The 27,894-nt window shown below is 41.6% G+C and overlaps 1 protein-coding gene across 1 annotated transcript in view; it reads left to right on the top strand.

Annotated features, from left to right (window-relative positions):
• Window positions 1-1,448: 1,448 nt before the first annotated feature.
• Window positions 1,449-27,894, top strand: part of LOC124124157 (protein mono-ADP-ribosyltransferase PARP14-like) — a 30,120-nt gene continuing 3,674 nt past the window's right edge. The window contains exons 1-18 of the mRNA XM_046487249.2: window positions 1,449-1,480; window positions 5,663-5,697; window positions 6,159-6,204; window positions 6,537-6,553; window positions 8,242-8,277; window positions 8,439-8,501; window positions 10,356-10,425; window positions 12,756-12,802; window positions 17,124-17,177; window positions 17,545-17,640; window positions 18,287-18,496; window positions 19,961-20,009; window positions 20,889-20,944; window positions 21,804-22,019; window positions 22,998-23,219; window positions 24,450-24,534; window positions 26,173-26,333; window positions 27,192-27,360. Coding sequence (XP_046343205.2) covers window positions 1,474-1,480; window positions 5,663-5,697; window positions 6,159-6,204; window positions 6,537-6,553; window positions 8,242-8,277; window positions 8,439-8,501; window positions 10,356-10,425; window positions 12,756-12,802; window positions 17,124-17,177; window positions 17,545-17,640; window positions 18,287-18,496; window positions 19,961-20,009; window positions 20,889-20,944; window positions 21,804-22,019; window positions 22,998-23,219; window positions 24,450-24,534; window positions 26,173-26,333; window positions 27,192-27,360 — 1,639 coding nt within the window. The 5' untranslated portion in view covers window positions 1,449-1,473. The remainder of the gene's footprint in view (window positions 1,481-5,662; window positions 5,698-6,158; window positions 6,205-6,536; window positions 6,554-8,241; window positions 8,278-8,438; window positions 8,502-10,355; window positions 10,426-12,755; window positions 12,803-17,123; window positions 17,178-17,544; window positions 17,641-18,286; window positions 18,497-19,960; window positions 20,010-20,888; window positions 20,945-21,803; window positions 22,020-22,997; window positions 23,220-24,449; window positions 24,535-26,172; window positions 26,334-27,191; window positions 27,361-27,894) is intronic.

The raw sequence follows: 27,894 nt of genomic DNA, 5'->3' as shown, positions 1-27,894 counted from the left end.
TCGGTCCACGCAATTGGGATCGATGACATGCATCAACCAAGTCAGCGAGCCTGACCACCCGATCCCGTTAGTCGCCTCTTACGACAAGCATAGTCCCTTTTACGGCAAGTATGGGTTGCTGAAGAACTATTCTACGCCGGATCTTCACGTGTCCCACGTAATTGGGATGCCATCGTATCCCAATTGCGTGGATCGATGCTCATGATGAAACCGAAATTCTGAAATATTTCACTGTAAACGTGTTTGTGGTTGTTATTCGTCAATACTTCTTTGAATATAGCATAGCTGTATATAGCTGTTTGTGAATACATTCCATAATGAGATCTGTAAGTGATGATAACATGGATGGTCCACGCAATTGGGATACGATGACCTGCATCAACCAAGTCAGATGGTCCTTGTTGATGTCCTGCCAAGCACTGGAGTAAGAAGCCTAGGAACCAAGCGTGTTGAAATCTTTTCCATGCCTAGTTCATTCCTCAGAATATTGTAAACTTTCTCCTGAGAGATGTCAACCGTAGTGTCTGTGTGACGTGTGGTAAATCGTCGACCACTCATGGTCATATCATTTATACACAATTTCCTTATTAGTGGGAGTTGAAGGTCTTGTCTTACTCTCTTGAACTCCGCTCCCCACCTCTTACCCGAGCAAAGGGAGGAGCATTATCCCCTAAAGTTGCCACCATGTCCATGTATATGGTTATTGGAGTTATCAGCACGCTTGCCAATATTGTCCATTGACACAACAGAGAATACCTAGTCTCTTTGATACCTGCAGACATATGCTGTCTGGGTGTGTATTTGGTTTTAGTGTAAGTATGGAAAGTAGTGTGGCCTGTGAAAGCAACGCCCCACACACTTGGGGTACGAGGATAAAGTCGCCGAAGCCAACCACTTGATTCATTGAGCCGTCTTGCACAACACTCCCGGCAAACTGTGACTATTTCTACACTGTAGTCCTGATGGGTCTCCCTCCTTCTAGGCCTAGAATTGCATGATTCAACAATATGTTGTAAAAACAGATACTTATGGTGCTAGCTGAGTAGATGTTTCAATATCAAGATATTGTTTATATAAACCAGCATATGGATATGCATACTTCCATGTAATATATATACCTGCATCGTCGGCTGCGACGTCAATGATGTCAAGGTCACCATACAAGATACTGAAAACAGACGACCTTCACCTTTAAAATCCTTTTTCCATGCGTTCCATATGGAAGCTTGGTCAATGCAATCAATTACTATCTTATCTTTTGATAATGTATGTGATATATAAAATCTACACCTAATATCACTTTTTCGTTTCCTTTTTGGCTGAGAATACCCACGTATACCATACCTTCGTTGCTCGTACGTCAATTTAGATATAGCAGATTGGTTATACGACTCATGTAGGTCGGTGTAAAACTATCCAACAAGGAAGTTGGCACATTGCCGTTTGCTGACTGCGACTGGGTAGGTGTTTAGTATGGCAGGTGAGTGATTTTCATGGTAAACCCGTTTCTTACATTCTTTCCTCGATCTCTACATGTTGCTCATAGTTGCCCACGTAATTATATAAAGGAAATTTGTAATCAGATTTTCTTCAGATTTGCTCTATTTAGGCATATCCGTAGTGGATACACAAAACGTCCTAATACAGGCATATCCTGTCATATTCCATCACAGGAACACTGCAGCAACCTTGTCCTCACTTGGTCCTGGACCCTGGGGAGATACACGTTCCAAAACCACACAACTGTAATTAATCAAACATTTATCTTGTGGGGACTCCGTCACGGGCTAGTTCACCAGTATCCCATGTTTGGCCAAAATGTGGACTAATAAGAATCGGATGGTTACAATGTGTGACCACAGCATGGGCCATAGGTCTAATTTGTCAAGCAATTAACTGTCGTTCTAGTGCTTGATTACCCCGTGAAGGTCCGGGTTAGGTTTGGCCTTCAGCAACCCATGCTTGGCATGAAGGGTGGTCAAGGGATCGGGTGCCTTGGTTGATGCATGTCGTCAAATCCTAATTTCTTAGATCGATGTGAATCATTGGATTGTCTGGTCCAGACGCGATTATTTACAGACCGTCGTCATAAAGCTGGAATATTGCTGAGTGTGGCGTTATGCAACATATAAATACTTGTTTTTTTACAGGTCGCCTGAAATCGATGTACTGTTCTCCTACAACATTAAATGCATAGGTTTTGATGAACGCTAGGTCATGAGAACTTAATATTTCATGTGTATAATATTAGCGACTCTTCCTAACGCTACCATTATGTTGCCAACGTCGACCTCTCGTTTGCATTTGCGTCATTGAGATCCCACAACCTTTATGCAGCAAAAACTCGTCGCAGAACCAGCTCAACATTGCAGGGTGTTGAGTTTCTGTATGTTAGACCTGGGTCATGCATTCGTTCCATGCTGAATGTTTATAGTTCCAACAATGAAATTATATATTTGGTGCATCAAATGACATCATATTCATATTTTTATACGGTAATGTCTTCATATATGTATATCAATATATTTATTCATTTTGGAGTGAGTACATTTCTGACTGGAGCGTAAACCAACATTAGTGAGTGAGTGAGTTGGGTTCAACGCCGCTTTTAACAGTATTCCAGTTATATCACGGCGTGTCAGCTTAATGTGGGAGGAAAGTCCGAAGTGATGCAGGTCTCAGACGTTTACCACTTTGCTGAAACCCACAAGCACGGGTATGGTGCTGACAAACCTAGAAACATAATCGGGGCGAACTGGGATTCGAACCCACAGTCATAGGTTTCTGTCGTGCCCAAGGGACGCAACTCTGTACAGCAAATCACAGCGCCTTAGACGACTGGGCTTCCCGTGCCCCCCCCCCCCCCCCCCCCCCCCCTCTATATACACTAGCCAGGTGTAAATGGTGTTACACCTTATTTCGAATTATGTTTCTCGCATTGCAATTATTATATACAGACGTTGTTATCGCAGGGACGCACATGGCACGGGCTGACAAAATAATCTCAAAGTCTAGCCAGCAGTTGTTCTAGGTCACCGAATGACAGAATGTGTATTCAGACAACCCTAAAACAAGGACATGTGTTAGTGACAGTCGGACTACTGTTCATAAGGCTGTCACGTTTGTTCAGTAGACGACTGTGATTGTTGATACGGTTGCTATGTTTGCTAAATCCCCCGCTTATACTTCGTTGACAGTAGTGTACTCTTTAACCTTCAGTACTTAGACCAGCTCTACTAGTTGCATAGTTTATACTATAGCGGACTACCTGCGGCTGTCACATGAGACAGCACACAGTTGTATAAAACCTGTTTCCATATATCAGGTGCTGACGGGACAGATCGTATTCGATCGAATAGTTCAATGTCCAATGCTAACCATACAACCGTGCTGTTTATCAATTGTTGATATAAACACGCACATCAAGTGGTTCAATAAGTTGACTACTCTTGAGATACGTGAGGAATAACACGTGCATTCACGTATGGGACGGCAACTATACAAGCTGTCCGCGAGTCTCCACTTGGCGGGTCGAGGGCTCTCCGGTTTGCCCTGAATATGGTTTTACGGTTGTCAGCACCATACCCGGCCTCGTGGGTTTCAGCAAAGTGGTAAACGTCTTAGACGTGCATGACGCCGGGCTTTCCTCCTACAGGCCGCAACAGCGGCGTTAAACCCAACTCAACCACTCACCCGGAGAGCGGAAGGTCCGGGGTTTGATCCCCGGCCGCGTCATACCAAAAGAAGCTAAATGAGGTGTCATTGTCGGTAACTTCAGCAGTTTAATTAAACTGACGGCCAAAAGAAACTTTACCAACTGAAAATAGAAATTTCTGACAAAGTATCAATTTTGTTTCGATGGAGTCTATCTAAAACACATAACCTAAATACAACACTAGTGTATGCAGAAAATGTTAATCGTCTGTTACATGTTTGCGAGATAACACGCGAAAACGTGAAAAACACGTGCACCACGGACAACTGCAAATGCACGTTTGGGTAAGGGTATAAAACGATTGCAACGGCAAGTCAGACATCCACAGTTATCAAAAAACACAAAAGAAATGCCACGACTCACAGTCGGACAACGTGAACGAGCCTTGGGTATGGTACAGATGGGAGTCACCCACGCCGCTATTGCACGAACCTTCGGTTTTTCCCGTGTTGCCGTTACCAACTTGATGCAACGTTACAGACAGACAGGGCGGACCGCTGACAGGCCAAGAACAGGCAGACCCAGGGTTACCACGCCCCATGATGACCGCTACTTGCGTACCTGGCACCTCCGAAATCGCTTTCTGACAGTGTCGTCATCGGCGACAAACGCCTTAGGTCACAGGGTTAGTCGACAGACAGTGGCCAGGAGACTCAGGGCTCATGGAATCAGGGCTTTTAGACCATACAGAGGACAGCTATTGACAGCACAACATCGTCGTCTGCGATTGAGATGGACCCGGACTGTACGACGTTGGCAACGACGTGACTGGCAGAGGGTTGTCTTCACTGACGAAAGTCGATTCTGTATGTTTAGGGCTGATGGAAGATAACGTGTTTACCGCCGAAGGGGTGAACGAACGGCGGCGTGTTGCGTGCAGGAGATCGTACCATATGGTGGAGGGAGTGTCATGGTGTGGGGAGGGATCTGAAGGCAGGAGAGGACACCGCTGGTCATCGTTGACGGAAACTTGACAGCTCAGCGTTACATGGATAACATTCTTCGTCCAGTTGTCCTACCATTTCTCCAACAACAGCCACGTGGTGTCATTTATCAGCATGACAACGCTAGAGCCCATACAGCCAGAATTGTCACTAACTTCCTCGCAGCCAACAACGTCAACGTCCTGCCGTGGCCTGCACGCTCACCCGACATGTCCCCCATAGAACACCTCTGGGACTTGATGGATCGTCGTGTTCGACAACGACCACACTCTCCAGCCAACCGGCAAGAACTGATCTTGGCCCTCCAAGAGGAATTCCACGTGACCTCATCAGACGACTGACTTTTTCTGTGCGTCGAAGAGTTTTTGCGTGTATTGAGGCATTTGGTGGTCACCCACGCTACTAATGACTTGTAATTGAACGTGGACGATTGTTTATGTACTCTGCCTATTGTCCATGATTCTGAAAGCTCGAGTTTTGTACCATCCCAACTTTGGGGGGCTCTGACGTCATTCCCGGTCGCGGTATGATTGTCATTTTCAGTGTTGATTATGTTGATATATTGATCTTCTCAATACACTTTACTTCATGCATGTATGTTTTGTTGTTTTTGAGCAAGAGTGATTTCACACTCTGGTAAAGTTTCTTTTGGACGTCAGTTTATTTTAGACAATATACATTTATTTTCTCATATCTTTCAACATAAAAGTTATATTTTGGGTCAAGCCTGAGGACAATTATATTTCAAAACAAGAAATCAGCTATCCGAAGAATTTTACATTGGTGGTCGTTGTGCTACTGTTGTTGAAGGGGTCGGGTAGCCTAGTGGTTAAAGCGTTCGCTCGTCACGCCGAAGACCCGGGTTCGATTCCCGACATGGGTACAATGTGTGAAGCCCATTTCTGTTGTCCCCCGCCGTGATATTGCTGGAATATTGCTAAAAGCGGCGTAAAACCATACTCACTCACTCACTGTTGTGAAAGGAACCATTTTGCAATTTCAGAAAAACACATGTTTGAAAATCAGCGAAAGAGGATTGTAAGTATATGTGATATTCTTGTCAGAATTATACAGCTCCTGCCACGGTTGTCGATATTTCTCATAGCTACTACGCCACATGTTTGACATACACACCTAGATAATTCTACAGTTCTCCAAATATCAAGGTCACAAGAAAGAAATAGTCATGCACGACCTTCACTATGAATATAGAATATGAAATATGATTATAGGTGGTAGATATTGGCGAGGTCAGTTGTCACCTGATTTGGTTAAATTAAAATGGTTCATGATACATGCTTCTGATGGGAAGGGGTGCTTCTGATTTTTTCCTACAATGCAAATACCTTTCTAGTTATAGACAAGGGGTACTGTACGATAAACAGCTCCGCCATCTGCAAAGAATGACCGTTGAATGACTACACTTCTCCATCATCTCACAATAATGTCATTCCTTTTCGTAAAGTAGTTTGTATGTAAATGACAAACCTATGTTACAGATCGAGAGGAGAAAACGTGAACTTCAGAATGCGCTGGCAACACGGGGTAAGTATTCACAAATGGAAAAATCCCTTATGCGAATAGAACGTGGTATTCTTGTTCACGAGATTCCCCTTCACTAATATCGGAGGAACGATTTTGAAGGAACTACTAGGTGTAACATGAAGAAACAATAGTCATGGGTGCGTTTAAAACATATATGAAAGTATGTACATTTATTTGGTGACTAAGTGTTGCATCACAAACACAGACTTTAATCGTATTAATAAAAAAAATATCAGGTGAACTTGTGAAGGCACATACATGTATATAAGAATTTCTAACGGTTTTGTTTCGACAGTGAACATTTATTTTGGATACACAATATGTAATTTCAGACTTCACAGATGGGCTCGTGAGTATGAGTTTTCAACTCTGCGTGTACAGTTGGCGAATCTAAATATACTCTGCAAAAAATGAATCGCTAAAGTTTTTTTAAGGTATATTTTACATATCGTATAAATAATCAACAGATGGTAATCGATTGTTCCAAATCATTGACCCATTTTCAAAATGGCACACATGGAACCGTAACCTAACTGGCATCGTCGTGTAAATGAAGCAATCAGATCCAGAATTGTGGCCTGGGGAATGTTCACCCACTCTGCCTGCATTGCTGGTTCCAATTGTCGGATGTTCTCTGGTTGTTGCTGACGCTGGCATGCAAATGAAGACCCAGCGTTCTTATAGCCTGACAAGGGATGTTGCACGTGCATGCCATGTTGGTGTGTGTCAGCGCCAGGCTCCCACGTGGTTGTGTTTCGGCGATTTTTCCATCTTGTTGCCAAATTTCATTGTAAATTATGACAGTCTCATGCCAATATTGTTCCAGATATCAAGTGAACTATCATGGTCAGTCATCTTGCATGTTAATGTTATAATTTACAGAATATATGTAAGTATTGATTACAAGGCATACAAATTTGATACCAAACACATGTTTGTTATAATTTTTTAATTTGAAGTTTATACGATATACGGCTTTTCCATTGGAAGAGAGGTTGGTCACATGAACGCGAAATTGACGTACATAAGCGTATGAACGACACAATTTGACGTTCATACGTTTTTCATGAGACCGTGTCCTTGAAATGACGTAAACACTGTGGACTACTTCAACATTCCTGGGGAAACCCCTGGGAATTCCCTAGCACAAAAACATACATAAGCGTTCTTTCTTATCATTTAGAACCTTTATTCTTGGTCTCAGCGTTTTAGTATACATTGAGAAATGTCAGAGAGCGTGACTGCATGATTGTTTACGAACATCCTCGCTGCGGCCTATCCTAATGAATAAACGAAGAAATGCACATCTAAACTATCGTGGTATCGACTCGATCCGTGTCTAGGCTGACACTGACCGTCTCCAGCAATCTATGAATTTACCTTAATGTCTGTTTGACGCATCTTTATTCACCTTTCCATGATCGGCCAGTTGATCAATGATGACTAACACATGTAACCGCCACAGAGTCATTAACAACTTCGATAATCCTCCCGTCACGTTTATCGTGTCGGCCATTTTGACGTCTTGTACTTGATGTAAATGTATTACGACGCGCTGTCATTGTGACTAACTTACTGAGGCAGTTCTTTACAGAACTAATGTGGATATGATCTGAACACATGTGCTGCGTAAGATGTTTCTGAAGAGCAAGTTGTGCATCCATACGCTAGTGTCACCAGCGATATAGCTGGTTGTTGTATGGCTGTCAGTGTAAACATGAAGTCACACGTAATAAATAGAAATGTGCTTATATCTTGGCCTACATCCTTTGAGATAAGAAATTGTGATAATTTTTTTTATCGCAAGCTCCGACGTTCATACAGTTTGGCCCTCACTCTATGAACGTTCATACTCCAATGAAATCACACAAAGTGAAAGTCAATTCTTAAATATTTTATATGATAGATCTATACTATGTGCTTACGCGTACCATGTTTTATTTTGTCTCGATCGAGTCTCAGCTGGAATCCCAGAGAACTATCACTCGATAACATGTGTATTTGTTGATGTTGCACATTGTGTTAAATGTGTTTCAGGAGGATGTCGTCGCTGTAGTCAAAAGTCTGCCTCATGTTAGTACATTTCTGTTCATATTTCTCAACGCTGCAAAAGATATTCAGGGATAATATTGCCTTTCTAAATTTCGCAACGTGGAACAGGTAATTCCATGACCAAAATGTCTTGGAATTAAACTTGGACTTTGATCACAATTCACGTCATATGGTTTGTTTAGGAAGGCGTCACAGAAGAAGAACTCGACAGAATCCTGCAACAAATTCCTGATATTATATCAAAAGCAAGTACCTTTCATAAACTGACGTCCAAAAGAAACTTTACCAGAGTTTGAAATCACTCTTGCTCAAAAACAACAAAACATACATGCATGAAGTAAAGTGTATTGAGAAGATCAATATATCAACATAATCAACACTGAAAATGACAATCATACCGCGACCAAGAATGACGTCAGAGCCCCCCAAAGTTGGGTGTGGTACAAAACTCGAGCTTTCAGAATCAGGAACAATAGGCAGAGTGCATAAACAATCGCTCACATGCAATAACAAGTCATTAGTAGCGTGGGTGACCACCAAATGCCTCAATACACGCACAAACTCTTCGACGCACAGAAAAAGTCAGTCGTCTGATGAGGTCACGTGGGATTTGACGCCATTCTTCTTGGAGGGCCAAGATCAGTTCTTGCCGGTTGGCTGGAGAGTGTGGTCGTTGTCGAACACGACGATCCATCAAGTCCCAGAGGTGTTCTATGGGGGACATGTCGGGTGAGCGTGCAGGCCACCGCAGGACGTTGGCGTTGTTGGCTGCGGGGAAGTTAGTGACAATTCTGGCTGTATGGGCCCTAGCGTTGTCATGCTGATAAATGACACCACGTGGCTGTTGTTGGAGAAATGGTAGGACAACTGGACGAAGAATGTTATCCATGTAACGCTGAGCTGTCAAGTTTCCGTCAACGGTGACCAGCGGTGTCCTCTCCTGCCTTCAGATCCCTCCCCACACCATAACACTCCCTCCACCATATGGTACGACCTCCTGCAGAAACACGTTTCCGTTCGTTTACCCTTTCGGCGGTAAACACGTTGTTTTCCATCAGCCCTAAACATACAGAATCGACTTTCGTCAGTGAAGACAACCCTCTGCCAGTCACGTCGTTGCCAACGTCGTACAGTCCGGGCCCATCTCAATCGCAGACGACGATGTTGTGCTGTCAACAGCTGTCCTCTGTATGGTCTAAAAGCCCTGATTCCATGAGCCCTGAGTCTCCTGGCCACTGTCTGTCGACTAACCCTGTGACCTAAGGCATTTGTCGCCGATGACGTCACTGTCAGAAAGCGATTTCGGAGGTGCCAGGTACACAAGTACCGGTCATCATGGGGCGTGGTCACCCTGGGTCTGCCTGTTCTTGGCCTGTCAGCGGTCCGCCCTGTCTGTCGGTAACGTTGCATCAAGTTGGTAACGGCAAACGAAGGTTCGTGCAATATGGGCGTGGGTGGCTCCCATCTGTACCATACCCAAGGCTCGTTCACGTTGTTCGACTGTGAGTCGTGGCATTTCTTTTGTGTTTTTTTTATCACTGTGGATGTCTGACTTGCCGTTGCAATCGTTTTATACCCTTACCCAAACGTGCATTTGCAGTTGTCCGTGGTGCACGTGTTTTTCACTTTTCGCGTGTTATCTCGCAAACATGTAACAGACAATTAACATTTTCTGCATACACTATTGTTGTATATAGGTTATGTGTTTTAGACAGACTTCATCGAAAAAAAAAATACTTTGTCTGATATTTCTATTTTCAGTTGGTAAAGTTTCTTTTGGACGTTAGTTTATATTCTGATCATAACTGTAAAATGGCTAAAGTAGTAAAAATGGCCGACAATCAATCAAGAGATGCCTGTTTCCTGGAACCAATGTTTTAATGCCTTCATATATGGTCATACGGTCAGCTTTATATCTGAGTAATATTCTCCGTCACAAACATGTAAAAGACGTGAAAGGCACATCACGTTCAATCAAAATGAGGCACATGACATTGTCAATGATGAAAGAGTCTTCTGAACTATTTGAAATAGATATGTATTTCAGTATTTTTCGTATTCCAAAATTGACACCATGTGTATTTATTTCCATTGGAAAGGAAGTAGCAAGAGCCGTGTTGAACATCTGCGAACAACAAGCCAACAAATCAGTCAGAGAAAATAGCCAAGGTGAGATAATGCCGGCCATTGTTTGCTCTCAGACTTTACCAGTACGAGATCTTTGTGAGCGGGCCGGCCATTGTTTGCTCTCAGACTTTACCAGTACGAGATCTTTGTGAGCGGGCCGGCCATTGTTTGCTCTCAGACTTTACCAGTACGAGATCTTTGTGAGCGGGCCGGCCATTGTTTGCTCTCAGACTTTACCAGTACGAGATCTTTGTGAGCGGGCCTGTCATTGTTTGCTCTCAGACTTTACCAGTACGAGATCTTAGTGAGCGGGCCTGCCATTGTTTGCTCTCAGACTTTACCAGTACGAGATCTTTGTGAGCGGGCCTGCCATTGTTCGCTCTCAGATTTTACCAGTACGAGATCTTTGTGAGCGGGCCTGCCATTGTTTGCTCTCAGACTTTACCAGTACGAGATCTTTGTGAGCGGGCCGGCCATTGTTTGCTCTCAGACTTTACCAGTACGAGATCTTTGTGAGCGGGCCTGCCATTGTTTGCTCTCAGACTTTACCAGTACGAGATCTTAGTGAGCGGGCCTGCCATTGTTTGCTCTCAGACTTTACCAGTACGAGATCTTTGTGAGCGGGCCTGTCATTGTTTGCTCTCAGACTTTACCAGTACGAGATCTTAGTGAGCGGGCCTGCCATTGTTTGCTCTCAGACTTTACCAGTACGAGATCTTTGTGTGCGGGCCTGCCATTGTTTGCTCTCAGACTTTACCAGTACGAGATCTTTGTGAGCGGGCCTGCCATTGTTTGCTCTCAGACTTTACCAGTACGAGATCTTTGTGAGCGGGCCTGCCATTGTTTGCTCTCAGACTTTACCAGTACGAGATCTTTGTGAGCGGGCCGGCCATTGTTTGCTCTCAGACTTTACCAGTACGAGATCTTTGTGAGCGGGCCGGCCATTGTTTGCTCTCAGACTTTACCAGTACGAGATCTTAGTGAGCGGGCCTGCCATTGTTTGCTCTCAGACTTTACCAGTACGAGATCTTTGTGAGCGGGCCTGTCATTGTTTGCTCTCAGACTTTACCAGTACGAGATCTTAGTGAGCGGGCCTGCCATTGTTTGCTCTCAGACTTTACCAGTACGAGATCTTAGTGAGCGGGCCTGTCATTGTTTGCTCTCAGACTTTACCAGTACGAGATCTTAGTGAGCGGGCCTGCCATTGTTTGCTCTCAGACTTTACCAGTACGAGATCTTTGTGAGCGGGCCTGCCATTGTTCGCTCTCAGATTTTACCAGTACGAGATCTTTGTGAGCGGGCCTGCCATTGTTTGCTCTCAGACTTTACCAGTACGAGATCTTTGTGAGCGGGTCAAACTGTAACGTCAGATCTGAAGTTCACACCTCCTGTCACATGACTGTTCGTTATCTCGTGGGATGTTAACACTTTTCACCGGTACGTGTGTACACTGACACACGAAGACCACTTATATCGCATGAAAGGATAGCCAGATAGATTTGAATAATAAAAACGTCGGCGACTTTACTATCTCCCTTTATCAATGTGGGAAGGCAATATAGGAATGGGTGCTTTCCGTTCGTTTTGTTTTCGGATCAGAACTCAAACAACGAAGGGTTAAATTCAAGAGCGTAACTCATAAATCAGTTGTATTTTCTCATATATCAGTCAAGTGATGTGACCAACTGCTACATTATTTTTTAGATCCTTTATTTTGTATTTTTCTCAATCGACACAAATGGAAATCCCAGGTTATTTGATGATATACACCCTACCCAGTGATTTTCTCACAGCAACAACACCCTACTGAGATGACAGTTTTGGATTACATGTTCTCTAGAACAAATCCCAGGGAGCATCTTGTGGTCTGGGCCGGAGTCTCGCTCTCAATTGTACGAACCAGATTGATGGATATTTCATGCGTGTTAGTACTCGGTTAGAAAGCAGTGGCACATTCTTTCACCAAGTCAAGGGGGCACGGGTGGCACGGATGTCCCAGTCATCTTAGGCGCCGCGAGTCGCTGTGCACAGTTGCGTCCCTTGGACACGCCAGAAACCAATGATTGTGGGTTCGAATCCCGGTTCGCCCCGATTATGTTTCTAGGTTTGCCAGCACCATATCCCTGCTCGTGGGTTTCACCGAAGTGGTAAACGTCCGAGACCGGCCTCACTTCTGGTTTTCCTCCCATATAAAGCTGACACGCCCCGATATAACTGGAATAATGTTAAAAACGGCGTTAAACCCAACTCACTCACTCACAAAGTCAGCGATGCATGTAAGGAAATGTAGGTTGACGTTCATGATATGTCTGCGGCTGTTTGTGAACGGACTGATGGGGATGGTCATTGCGATATGCGTTTCTCTTTCACAGCGTATGCAGCAGTCTCCTTTGTGACAGGCGACAAAACACAGCAGCAGGTATCTATGAACCGTTAACTAAACAGCCCCCTTGTAAGATTATGTTAACATGTGATGTTTTGGTTTGGTTTGTCTGTTGTTTAACGCCGCACTCAGCAATATTCCAGCTATATGACAGCGGTCTGTAAATAATCGAGTCTGGACAAGACAATCCAGTGATTGACCTCATGAGCATCGATCCACGCAATTAGGATATGATGACATGCATCAACCAAGTCAGTGAGCCTGACCATCCGTTCCCGTTCGTCGCCTCTTACGACAAGCATAGTCGCTATTTACGGCAAGCATTGGTTGCTGAAGACCTATTCTAACCCGGATCTTCACGGGTCTGTGATGTTATGAAACTGGAAGTGCTTTGTTATGAAGGTGACAAGAGGCAGGGAACTGTTACTGCATTTGGGAATTGTTTTCCCAAACCGAAAGTGATTATGACTATCTTATTAGAGTACGTATAGGCACTGGAAGCCCTGTAAGCCATTGGACATGCTTTTTCCTTATCTGTAGGTGATGTTATTAAAGTAGAAGCGCTTATTACTTTGTTATAAAGGTAGATAGAGGCATAGACGTTTCTGTTTCTATGGTGTACGAAAATGGAAGTGAACCGGATGTGATGTTATTAAACTGGGATGTTATTTATTTTGTTTTTAATGTAGAGGCATATGCTTTTCTGTTTCAAAGTTTTACTGTGATGGGCATGTGTAAAGTAACTTGATGTCACCTGATTCGACATGTTTCTGATGGAAAGGTTTTGCAATTTGGGCATGTAATTCAATCACCCTTATAAACTAGTGTCCAAAAGAAACGATACCAACTTATTTTCAAAATTGTTTTTTACTAAGCGAATTGTCAAGTATGAAAACATGACAATTCGTATTGCACATCCCAAACACAGCATAGTCGATAAAAAATACCGGGAACACGTGATCACTTCCGGGAAAAAACGTAAATTTCGTGAAAGTGACATTTCCCTCTCTAGCATGTTCTGCACGTGCAGAAAAACTGTATAAAACGGCTGATCAGACACGTTGATATCAAAGCAACAAAAAGAACACAAGATATGCCACGTTTGACAGCCATCGAGAGAGAGAGAGCCGTTGGAATGGTCCAACAAGGAGCGTCACACGTCGACGTCGCCAGAAGGTTGGGCTGCGCACGCATCACTATCACCAGGTTGATGCAGCGGTTACGTCAGACAGGTCAGACGTCAGACAGGCCCAGGAGTGGAAGACCACGAGTAACCACGCCCCGTGAAGATCGTTACATCCGGGTATTACACCTGAGGAACCGCACAGTAACAGCGACGTCCACATCGGCTACAGCACTGGGACACAGGATCAGTCGACAGACCGTCTACAGGAGACTACGGCAGTATGGTATCCGGCCACGTCATCCCTACCGCGGATCGCTCCTGACGCCTCGACACCGGAACAACAGACTGATCTGGGCCAGGCGAGTTCGACGTTGGCAACGGCGGGACTGGGCACGTGTTATGTTCTCTGATGAGAGCAGATTCCTCATCTTCAGAATCGATGGACGGCAGCTTGTATACCGACGATTTGGTGAACGTTTGGCGCCTAACTGTATCCAACAGGTCCGGCCGTTTGGAGGTGGAGGGTTAATGGTTTGGGGTGGCATATGTGGTGACGTCAAAACGATGCTTGTCGTAATTCGTGGAAACCTGAATGCACAGCGTTATCTTGATGACATCCTACGGCCTGTTGTGGTGCCCTTTATTCAGCACTCCTTTTCCAACATGACAATGCAAGGCCACACACAGCAAGATTGACACAGAACTTCCTTGCCAACGCCAACGTACAGGTTTTGCCATGGCCCGCATGTTCACCGGACATGAATCCCATCGAGCACTTATGGGACCACCTCGATCGGCAAATCCGACATCGCCGTGTGCCTCCAGTCAACGTCCAGGACTTGGAACGATGTCTCCTCGAGGAATGGCAACGCATCACTCCCAACGTCATCAGACGTTTGACGTCATCAGTCCGTAGGCGTGTTCTGGCATGTATTGATGCTCACGGTGGACATACCCGCTACTGACTTGACTTTGAGACGTGTGGTGTGACATTTCCCGTTGTTTCTGTGATCAGTGCTCTAACGAAATGTTCATTTTTCGACCCCACCCATCTTTAAAGGCTTGTCATATTGGTTGTACAGATTTTATTGAAATGAAATTTTTGTACAGATGTTGTGAAAGGATTTCTCAAAAGCATAACACCAATCCTAAACTTCTGCATTGTTTAGTTTTTCTTTTATGTCGTTGCAAACAGGTGGTATCGTTTCTTTTGGACACTAGTTTAGTTCAGCATACCGTGTCTTGTACATTCATGTTTGCCATGCAATGTCTTTGTCCAATTTGTTCACATGGGCTTTTGTATTTCTTTTCCTCGTGGGGAGTTCGTAAGAGAATACGTCCCAAGAATCCCGTACATGTCAAATGGGTCGACTCATGAAGTTTGGGTGATCAGGCTCTGTGCCTTGGTTGATTGCGTGTCACCATGGGTGTTGATATTGCTGATGCTTTTACCGAAACGTGGTGTGTAAATGAAGCGTGTCTCTTGTAAGTCAAGCAATGAAACGAGGCTGTGTGTAACTCATGCAACTCAATTGAGCCCAAAGCCGTGCAGGAATGTTGTGTGAGTGAGTAAGTGAGTGAGTGAGTATGGTTTTATGCCGCTTTTAGCAATATTCCAGCAATATCACGGCGGGGGACACCAGAAATATGCTTCACACATTGTGCCCAGAATGTTGTGTGAAGGATACCGTTGCCTGATGTGCCGCAAGGATCATTTGTGGGATGTATCTGATCACTTAATGATTTTTTTCTCACTGGAACAGGACCATGGCTATATTTCGTTGGTTACAAAATTGACTACACTGCAAAAACGAAGTGTGTACAAATCCGTGACAGGCTGACCATTGACAACTTGTTTGGCCCCGACTCGATACTTACAGACCGCCTCTGTCGCCTCTTTGCCAAAACAGATTATTAAGTTAAAATTTAGTGAGTGAGTATGGTTTTACGCCGCTTTTAGCAATATTCCAGCAATATCACGGCGGGGATCACCAGAAATGGGCTTCACACATTGTACCCATGTCGGGAATCGAACCTGGGTCTTCGGCGTTACGAGCGAACGCTTTAACCACTAGGCCCCCGACCGCCCCAAGTTAAAATTTAACGTCGCATCGGCATTATTTAGCCATGTAGCGACGAGACCAAATTAATATATATATATATATATATATATATATATATATATATATATATATATATATATATATATACAAAAATGAGGTAAATGTTCACTCGGTGTACATGTAATATATAATAAAATAATAAAGTCCACGTTAGTCCATCATCTTCTTTATATCAGTTTCATACATAGTACTTTCGCTGTCTCATGACAGCTCTTCAGTGTAACTGACATATACATATAATGACGTCATACTTATGATGACGTCATAAACTACAACTGTGACGTCACAATGTATTTACACACTCCAGCGACGACACCAAGTAATTTAACAATTGTAGGGAGACATTTGAATTAAATATACAGTATTTGTAAAGTAACAGTGCAACATTTACGATTGAAATGACAAATCTATTAATACATTCTAGAGTTCAACTTTGGTTTCATCAATTGGATAAACATTTGTTCTTTTTCCAGTCTCAGCTGCTTGTTACTTGTATACAATTTATAAAACGGAAAAATAGTAAATTTCCCGTTTCCGCAATCATCAATGTGTTTGCTGACACCTAAGCATCGAACATTAGGGTCTCTAATCTGCTGTTTGTGTACAGTGACTCTATCTTTTAATTCCATGCCGGTTTCACCGATGTAGTTTTCGCCGCATCCCGAACATCTCATAACATACACCACATCTTTGCTGCGGCAGTTCATGTCGGCTTTCACATTGAAACCCTTGCTATTTGCAAAAAGGAAAGTAGTACCTTCACTTATGATGTTACACGTGCCGCATCTTGGTGTTACATCTACTTACACAATATTTGTACAGAGAGTGTAACACACCAAGATGCGGCACGTGTAACATCATAAGTGAAGGTACTACTAACATCTTGGTGTGTTACATCTACTTACACGTGGTACACTCTCTGTACAAATATTGTGTAAGTAGATGTAACACACCAAGTAACCAAAGTTAGGCCACCTCACTAGGGATCAATGGTACATACAGTACCTCGGCTTCCTGCATGATACCCCAGCAGAACTGAAATTTGATTCTACACTATTAATTTAAGTGCGCTGAAAGCAAACAAGATAAAAATACTTCATCTTTACAGGTTGACGCCATTGCTGCAATAACGGATGCAAAACCACAGGAAGGTTCTGCAGAGGTAAATGGAAGGTTTCGGTCAGAAAATAGCATTAACATGGGAAAGAAATGATAAAACATGTTGTGTTTTTATTCCCATACATCCCGACGGGATATCGGGTTAGAAATAGTTCCTAGAACATCTGGCTAACTTCATCAGTGGTCAGACTCGGGGCCTTGGTTGATTGTGTGATGGCGAGGGAAAGTACTCACAACATCAATCACTGGTTTACCTTGTAAAATATCAAGCATCGCCCTTTCCTTCCTTTCCTATGGTAAACTACGATGTTTGTTGTCGCCTACTCATGTACCAACATAAAGCATGACCGCTGTTGCCCAGTTGTAACAATTGAAGATATTACTCAAATTACGTACACTGTTATATCCAGGATGGAGAATCAAGTATCTTTGTGACTGATGGAGGGGACCTTCCTTGTCAGCGTGTGTATAATGTCCTGATCGAGGCCCTACCACTCACAGAACAGGTAAAGCTCGCCCGGATACAAGATGCATGTCCCTCAAGGAAACAATTATATTTCATTATACTGTGGAATGTGGCACTCAATTTTGTTAAATACTAATCAATAAAAACAAACGCAACACTTGCATATGCTTTTATTTTTATAAGGTACAAATAGGTGATATCATTTAGTGGTATAATACAGTTACAGTGCATCTTGTATTGACATGTGCTACGCCAAAATGTTCTATGGATGGGACTTTTCGATTATTTAAACTTTCTGATGTGGAGCAAGTATGTATGTATTGATGTATTTTCTTTCATGTACCTAAATTGCCAAAAAGGCTGCTTAAAATACTCTCCCATAAAAGATAGATATCAACATTTGCTGAGGGAACATATTTAATCTGTAAACGAAATTAATTTGTCTTGCTACAAAATGAAAACAGCCGTCAGAGAAACATTGATATCAACGTCACTCTTTAATCTGATGCCCGGGAACCACTGTGTGGGACATGGTACAGGAAGTAAGGCGAAATATTTGATTCGGCCTTTTGTGGGGAATTCCTCAAACACAATCACAAATATTTTTTGTTCGTATTTAGAATGAGTATACAATTGTGACAACTTCCCTACTGTCATACACGCATAAAGACCCGCATTATATGCAGAAACTACGACACCTGACAGACTGTGTCCTACGCAAGGCTGAGCAAGATGGTATATCAAGCATCGCCATTCAGCCAACTGGATATGGCATGGACACTTTACCAAAGGCCGTGTTGGCTACATCCATCTTGGATACAGCCTTGAACCACTCATGTGTTTCTCTGGACGAAATAGTGGTGTGTGCGGACGAAGGCGATGCAGATACGATTAAGGTACATGAATAGACATATGCACATTTACATCTCGTCAGAACGAATATTATTGCAGTATAATAATTGAGTATGTTCATCATGTATGTGCTGGTCAAAAAGTTCTAAGCCTAACAAACTCAACCAACAATTGTGAAACTGTTTTATATTTTATCTTTCAACATAATACCCCTGCTCTTGAATACACTTCTCATATCGATAGTGAGGCTTTTTCAATTCCAGTCAGGAATAAGTTTTCTGAAGCCTCCCTGAAAAACCCAAGCTTTGAGGTCACCGTTGTCGTCATGGCGTTTTCCACGATGGTGCTCTTTCAGTTTAGGAAACAGGTGGGCATCACTTGTGCCAGGTCTGGCGAGTATGGAGGGTGTGGAAGCTCTTCGAACCCACTCCAGCAGTCAGCATACCTCGACACTATTCTTGGATAGAATCTCTCAGGCGATAATTTAAATCAGCATAGCAGGCACCGGTAATCGTCTTTTGACTTTCTTAGTAATCAAGTGGATCACACCCTTTTCACCCCAGCATACAGTGGCGATAATTTTCTTCACTGATCTTGCAGACTTCAATTTCGTTTGTGCCGGAGAAGTGGAATGGTGCCATTCCATAGATTGACGTTTTAACTCGGGATTATAGTGGTGAACCCATGTTTCACACCCGTTACTATTCTCTTTTTGGATTTGACGAATAAGCTCTATATTGTCTCTGGCAATGTCAGTTGTTTTTTCCTTAAGATCAGAATTTAGAAACTTTGGCACCCAACGAGCAGATACTAGTATCTTCTTCATCTGTAAATTTTCATGAATTATAGTCTCAATGGATCCATGGCTTATACCCGTGTCTTCCTCAAGTTCAGCAATGGTAATACGTCTATCTCACAGTACAAGTTTTTCTATCTCCTTGATTGAATCTTTATTGTTGGAAGTTGAGGGACGTCCAGACCTTTGGTTATCACCAAGGCTTGTTCTTCAAGCCTTAAACATAGCTCCCAAACGTATAACAGTGGAATAGCTAGGGCGATTATCCCCATACACATGCGGTCATGAATGTATTTGGGAGTACCAATCTCTAAAGTCAGAAACTTGATGCCTGCTCGGTACTCGTTCTTTTTCATTTGTGTCCATTTGGACCCCTATCGCATTCAACTGGCTGTCACTGATATACAGACGGCCTCAACAGACCAAATACACTTGCAATGAACTACTTTGACTAGTTCACTTTGTTGTGGTCCATAGTTGAAAGTTAGTTAGACTGAGATCTTTTTGACCTGCACTCGTATAAGAAAATGATGTCACCACGAGTGTTAAATTACAAAATTAAAACTACCAGATGTAGATTAACATGACATCACAAAAGTATATAATAATTTTGTTATATCGGTATCAGTATTCATTTACATGTACCTTAATCTCCAGAACAGGAAGCAACACATTAATGTGCATATATTATATACTATTTAAATATAAACAGGCATTTACAGCTGAGATTGACAAGCGCCCTCAACTTGGAAAAGGCAAAGGTAAGCTCATAATAAAACTGGAATTTTGTGCGACGTTAAACAACAAACAAACAAAACATGTTCTTCATCAGAGCATTTAATACAAAGATATATAATATTGCGTGCAGTACATAAACCTTTCCCAAAGTTTACATACATAAATAATTAATCAGTGGAGTAAGATTGAACACAGTTTTAATTGGCTAGCGCTTTCAACTCGTACCACGTACATGTACGAGTCTCATCAGGCCATAACTGGTGACTACTTCATGTCCGTTATTCAGTTATGGCCTGATGAGACTCGTACGAGTTGAGTGCGCTAGACAATTAAAACTGTGTTCAATCTTACTCTACTTATTTAATTATTACTATATTGTGCCTGAGAGTTAGAACTTTACTGTGCTTTATATATATATATATATATATATATATATATATATATATATATATATATATATATATATATATATATATATGAGACAAGAAATTAAATTTATATATAATTAAGGAGTGCCTTCTAAATTTGATTTTTTTCTGTCTATAAAAAAAATATATTCTCCTTTTTTCAAATCATTTTTAAAGTAGAAAAGAATGTTAACGATGATCTATTCATGAGCATTTATGACCTTGTAATGCCAATCTTGTTTATAACAAGTTTCCGAAATCTTGAGCACTCCATACCTCACCAAAACCATACAGAAAAAGCAGATTTCTACAGTCTACTCTTCTCTGCGATCTTATAGTGGAATATGTTATAAGTACCGATCACCAACAAATAGTATGAATACAAGGATAACAGTTGTCTTTGTCAATCAGGCAACAGATCATAGGAACTAAAGCAGATTCTTTTCGATTGGATATACATGTATTTTGCTCATCTTATTCATTATTCACGTACAGAACTCGGATCTACCTTCTCTGTGACTATTGTCAAAGGAAACATTGTCCATCAGGATGTAAGTAATATGTTGCAGTTGACATTACTCAGTTTCATTCAACAGATTGATCTATGACTTTTACATATTGAAAACGTCTCATAATATTTAAAATAATAGGATAATAATAAGACATAAACGAAAACAATCGAAGCTATGCTTTGGAAGCTAGCGTCTTCAGAAGCTCAAAGATTGTTATTTTACGATTCCGAGCAAAGATCCCTGCTAAGAATTTGTACCGCAAACTGACCAATGTTTTTGGTTTATTGTTATGCTTGCCCTCAAAGTACGTGGGAAAATAGTGTACAGTTCTATAGGGGCATTTACAGTGAACATTGTTGAATTCGACATCGAACGAATTTGGTGAGTTGACCACGTTATCGTTACATTCCTTTCCTTTTATATACATACGTTTGTGCAGTACTGACCCTGATTGTGACCATGTATCTTGTTGCTGCTGTATATCTTGTAACTCTACGTAACAAACCTCTGTGCACCCATTGATCAAGACCTCCAGAATTGATGGTCGGTCTCTATTTACCTGGCAATTTCTGTGAGAGTCACCAGGTTTAAGATCAAGAGTAGCAGAATCAACTGTCCCATTTATAGTCTAACAAACTCGTCAGCACATATTAAATATATTTCGAACGGGAAATAACGTATGGCAAGAATATTCTTGAAATGTGTTGTTTTTATAGGATTTACTAGATGATTACACATCATCACAACATGGATAAGTCACCTACATTCCTGCTTCCATATGTATTTAATAAAACAATCCTGTGAGCACATAGGATCATTTCCCTTGGATTAATACAGAAATAAATTAATCACAAAATAAATTACACATTAATTACAAATTAATGATACATGATTTCAGGTTGATGTGGTTGTTAATTCGACTAGCTCGAGCCTCTGCTTGGCAAGTGGGCAACTGTCTGCAGCAATATATGAAGCTGCGGGAGACAGCATACAAGAGGAGTGTAGGAGAAACTACCCCACAGGTGTTGAGACGGAAGAGATAGCCGAGACTTCAGGAGGACATCTACCGAGTCGGAGAATATACCACACGTCCCTGGGAGGCTGGTCAGAGCAGGTAATTCATCATTGACGGTTTGGGGAACTATTTCTGAGATTGAGACAGAAAATTATTAGCCGAACGATTATGACAGTATATATGATAATGAACTAAAATCTGAATTGAGGGTTGTAAAGGGTGACTTCGAAGTCCCTCTGAAAAATATTATCTGTAAAAAAATACAGTAATGTTGCATCAAGGTCTACAAGAGGAACTATGATTCACTTGACATGCTGGATCTGAAAGAAAGTGTTATGTTCTCAATCTTGAAGCAGTGACTGAAATCATGATGTGCACCAAATGAAAAACCTGCCAAGATGATGCCTGTGACAGGATAGATTCTTTAACAGGTTACAGCTGGCAGCGCAATGTGGACATGGGTGATCAATCTTCGCCAAAATAACAAACTCTTAAATGCAATAACTCAGTTAAATATATACAGACAAAGCTGGCATTTCCATGCATGTTCTTTCAATGAAAACACCATTGTTTGCAAGAAGTGTTGTTTACAGACTGATAGTTATGTATATATATATATATATGTATCTCCAGGTATATGCGGTCCATATATTCGTGCTTGTCAAAACTCCTTTATCCACACAAGATCTTTTGCCGTTCAACGGCTCTTCAGGTGTAATGAAAACTTTAACTTACATTGTAGTCCCTTGTCTACGCACAACAGTAGTATTTGTGACGTCATAATGCCTTAGATGTAACAGTGACAATAGAGGGAGAAGTAAAACGTAGACCTAGGCGACAGCCAACGTTATGCTTATGACGTCATAAAGCATATGACGTCATAGCTAATGATAATAATGGGATGCATGAATACATTATGGTGTGAGTGCACAAATACACATTAAGCTACATGGGGAAGTTTTGAAAATTATAATTTTGATTTAATATATATAACCTGAGTATAAAAACGTATTAGTACACTGTTGTTTCACAGTACCTGTTACCACTTGTAACCTGTAAATGAACTTTGTGTTCCAGAATTACAGAGCATTTTTTGTAAAATGTCTCACCAAGGCCTCGAGCTCGAAATTGAAGAGCATCGCTTTCCCTTTAATTGGTACAGGGATCTTGCACTATCCATGTGATGAAGTGGCAAAATGTATCTTCAAGAGCTTTGATCAATATAAAACAAGCTGCCCTGATTCTTCCCTGCGAGAGGCACGAATTGTTGTGTATCCAGAAGACAAGAAAAGTTTGGAGGTTTGGGTTTCTTTATCATTGTTTGAGGCATGACATGATCCAGAATTTGGTGGAATATATGTGATTCTGTCAATAATCCCCTTAAACCAATATAGCTGTGACTCCCCTGAAACTGAAAGGGATAATATTGACATTTAGCATGCATGTTCCTTTCAGTGAAAACGCCATGGTTGTTTCCGTTCAATGATAACACCCAAGTGTTGTTTTCTGATTGATAGTTCTTTTCACTCATAATAACAAGAAAATCAAAGTAGAACTAAAGTTTGATGTCTTTTTATCAAAGCTACATTTTTAAGAAAATTAATACTTTGAGTGAATGATTGTGGCTAATGTATCTGTTTCGCCAATTTATAGGTTTCAAAAATGTGCTGACTTGTATTGAAAATTCAGAAACGTTAAAACAAACAACTACAAAAATTCCTTCTGGTCTATTGGATTCCTTAATGAGTGAAATTGTGAAATGTTGTTTTATGCCTATAGTTACGTGCTGTGTGTGTTGTACACCAGTCTAGATAGTCATAGACAACTCAGATTAAAAGATCAGCGTTTATTACAATTTGCATGGCAGACATATGCTAAGGGAAGCAACTCTTATAACAAGACTGCATACCCCGTAACATCTATTGTCGCAATGAAGACCGCCTCTACTGTCTAATGGTAGATCACCTTCTCACAAAGTGGAAAGTTCGGCGTTCGATCCCCGACCACGTCAAACCAAAAGACATCAAACGATGGTACCTGTTGTTATCCTGTTCGGAGTCAGTATATTTTTTCTGAGTGGGATATTCATGTTGAATTGCGGAATGGTAGCTCAGTTAGCTAGCACTTTAAAACTAGCATTAGTCCGGACTAGTACAAGCAGCCACATAAATACAAGTATTTGCATGCACGTCGCTATTTATCTATCTATCTATCTATCTATATGCAAAAATCTTGAACGAGATACTAAACCCTATTTCACCTCACAGTGAATGTTTTCTTTCTGGTAATTACATATTTGAATCTTTATGGGAGACACGTGTACAATGATGAAGTATGTACAAAGGTCATATTTTGTGCTATTTCAGATGACTATGTTTAGTTGTTTTCATCACATAAGTAAGCCAAATATCTATCTTTATGTTATGTGAGACATTTTCTGCTTAAAAGAATTAAACCTTGGCTAATGTTTCACAAATGACCACGACCCAGGCACTAGCCTCTTTTTTGTTCATTATGAATTTGCTACAGATCTTTGAAGGTGCCACGCCAGCAGAAGCAGTCCCAGATGTGCATCCAGTATATTCCTCAACAAGCGATTTTACATTACAAACAGGTACTTCAGCGAGATTCAATATTTTACTTCGTACAAAATACAAAGTAAGATTTGAGAAGGTACAAGACACAATATTAATTAATATGTTCCACATTTATGCGGAATATGCAATATGCGGTATACGGCGTAAAACAGAATAAAAAAAGAAGAAAATAACATATGTCTGATATACGTATCTATACTGAGTCAAATTAAAAACTTCACATTTTTTAAAGTAATCCGGTATATGATATACAACGGACAAATGTATCAGAGAAGGTAATTTTTAATCATTAATGTCCAAAGAAGGATTTTAATTAACGGTGGTAACCATATTTGTTCCAAGTACCTACGGTATTCGGTAATAACATCAACAGTTTAAATCATAAGTCCCAAGCACGAGAAACTAATGGTACACAAGTTCAGTAGCGTGTATGGCCACCATGTGCGTTGACAACTGCCACACAACGCCTCCGCATGTACCTTGTGATGCTTGTGAACACATGATTGGGAAGACGACGCCATTGTTGCTGCAAAATGGTGCCAAGATCTTGCAAATTCTGTTGTTGGTTCTGGAGAGTGCGCAGACTTCTGCCAAGAGTATCCCAGACGTGTTCGATGGGACTGAGGTCGGGAGACCTTGACGGCCAGTCCATGACGTTGACTCCCGCATTCTGAAGGAAATTCCTTGTCAAAATTGCTGTGTGGGGTCTGGCATTGTCGTGTTGGAAGATCAAACCGGGTCCATGTGCTGCCATAAAAGGCAGAAGATCTGGTGCCAGTACCTGGTCGCGGTAATCAGCAGCGTTGAGGTTGCCACGGATGACAAGAAGCCTGGAACGTGCATTGCCACAGAAAGCAACCCACACCATGAAACTTCCGCCTCGAAATCTGTCAACTTCCTGTACACAACACTGGGCGTAACGTTCATGACGGCGCCTCCACACCCTCGCCCTGCCATCAGCAAATCGAAGATCAAATCGGGATTCATCACTGAAGACGACTTGATTCCAATTCCTCTGAGTCCATCGAGTCCATTTGAGGCAATCTTGCAGCACCTGGCAAAGTTCGCCTAACGTAGCGGTGGCCTTTGTTGATACGTTTACGGTGGGCACCAGCCTTCTGGCAGTCATAGTGACCCCACCCAACGTTCGTATGACTCATCTAAACACATTGCACAAAACCATCTGCGATTCACCAAGTTTCTAAGCACAAGTGTGTCTGCGGAAATCTGTTCCAAAGTCTGCAAATCACAGACTGAGACACATTGAACATTTTGACTATCTTTCGATGAGTTCTGCTATTTTGAAGCATGCTAATAGCCCTTATGCGTTCATCACAAATTCTCAGTTTGATCACAAATACTGCATTGAAGCAAGATTGGAGAGCTTGTGGATAGGCCTGCGTATAAGAATGCGGATTATGAAAAACAGAACTACTAATCTGAGTCATTTTACAACAATTCACTGTGTTGGGGCATTAGGTTTTGGTTCCGAAACCGTTCTCGCAGTTCTTTTTCAAAGTCATTCTCTCCTCAGACGACAGGTTGTTACCTAGCACATTGGTGATCAGTAGACTATATTTCGTACATCAGTAAACACAGGATTTATTTGAGGCTAGATCTAATAAATGATACAGTTTTTGCTTTCTTTGCTGTAGCTGTAGGCATGGCTGGGCACATCCAGCTGCCCTCACACTGGAGTCCAATGACTGAGGAACAGTTTGTGAGCGAAGTACAGCTCGAACCTGAAGATAAAGAATACAAGTTGGTGGCTAGACAATTCAATACAGGCGTTGACAATGAATATACCATTGTCGAGGTAACGTTTTAATAGCTTATGTCAACTGAGATCATGTGACACATTGCTGTTAGCACATTTTCTCTTTTTGATGTTAATATCCCATGCGAGCCATGTCTTAAAACTGGACAACATATGATCCTGGGTTCGAATCCCAGTTCTTGCTGATTGTGATTTTTTGTTTCTTTGTAACTTGCGTAAGTGTATAAGTCAGAGATGTTGTGATATAAACCCAACTCACTACTCACTTCAGTCTGACTGCATTCTTGCATGGGGAAGTATTGTTTTATAGACTCAAATCTGAAAGAACCGTGCCCTTAAAGATTGTGACCCAAGCTTAAGAAAACAAATTATATGCTCTTCCACATTAATGACATCCCTGTTGGTTTGTAGATACAATTATAGATTCTATACTCAGCTGGTTTTCCCGGAATCGATTTTAAGGATGTAGGATGCATATTGGTAACTGCCGTAAAACAAGATTCATTCCCTTACTAAAACACAAACTAAACAACTAAAACTTGAAGCCTTAGTCTCTGGGTACATAAATAATGTGATATGTCATATTCTTTCCAGACTGGGAAATATATGCTTGCTGTGTTAGACCTGAATAGGACAGTGATTCTCTATTCTCAGTGATCCTTACTACTTTCTCAGCCAAGTATATGCTAGAGGTGTTCAATAGCTTGTAGCAAACATCGTCGCCCTTGCAATTTTCACTCTAGTGAAAGTAGCTGTTTGACTGGCCTTCTTGTTATACGCTGCAATTACTCCCTATGAGGTGCATGGTAAGTTTAATTTTATTGTAGGTGTTCTACTTTGATATTTGAAAGACAAACAAAGTATGCATATCAGCAATTTCAAGTCCTTACATTGCAGATCAAGAGAATCCAGAACCGCACACTGTATCTCCAGTATGTGATGCTCCTGCACCAGATGGCAACACAGAACCCGGATGCGGATCTTGAGAGACACCTATGGCACGGAACAAATGGAGATGTTGTGACCAGTATAAATCTTCATGGTTTCAGTCGTAGCTATGCAACAGGTACCTGTCTACAAACCAAATGCAACAATATTAAGCACGTCAAGTTCAATATTGATTTCAAGAACGACAGACAAGAAGTGTTTGAAGTAATACACCCAATATATTTTCAAAATTTTCACTAGCTGAATATCTGTCGATTTTCATATATATATATTCATCACTAAAATATTCAACATTCCTGTAAAATCATCACAGTTTGCACTTGACTGTCAGGATTATGTATCACAAAGACATGGTACAATTGCGAATAGAAAAGTATACTAAAAAATAATGTGCGTGGACAAAATTTGTACTGTAATTACTACCAAATTAACTATGTTCATTATTGAATTCCTACACGTTTTCAAACAACTAAACACAGAACATTGTTTAGGGTATCAGTGAATACAGTGTATGTGCATCAACAACTTCCAGAGTTTTACAATGCAATATTGCTCAAAAACGTAGTGACTAATATAAGACATGCCAATGTAATCCGGGAGATTACACTGCTGTATTTGAGCTTCCTCTATGATAGGTCAAGATCAGCGTTTT

This window comes from Haliotis rufescens, unplaced genomic scaffold, assembly GCF_023055435.1.
Source record: "Haliotis rufescens isolate VD_foot unplaced genomic scaffold, xgHalRufe1.0.p SCAF_39, whole genome shotgun sequence".
In the NCBI taxonomy this organism is placed as follows: domain Eukaryota; kingdom Metazoa; phylum Mollusca; class Gastropoda; order Lepetellida; family Haliotidae; genus Haliotis; species Haliotis rufescens.
The sequence above is the reverse complement of the archived record's forward strand: the minus strand, read 5'-3'. Positions and strand labels throughout refer to the sequence as shown.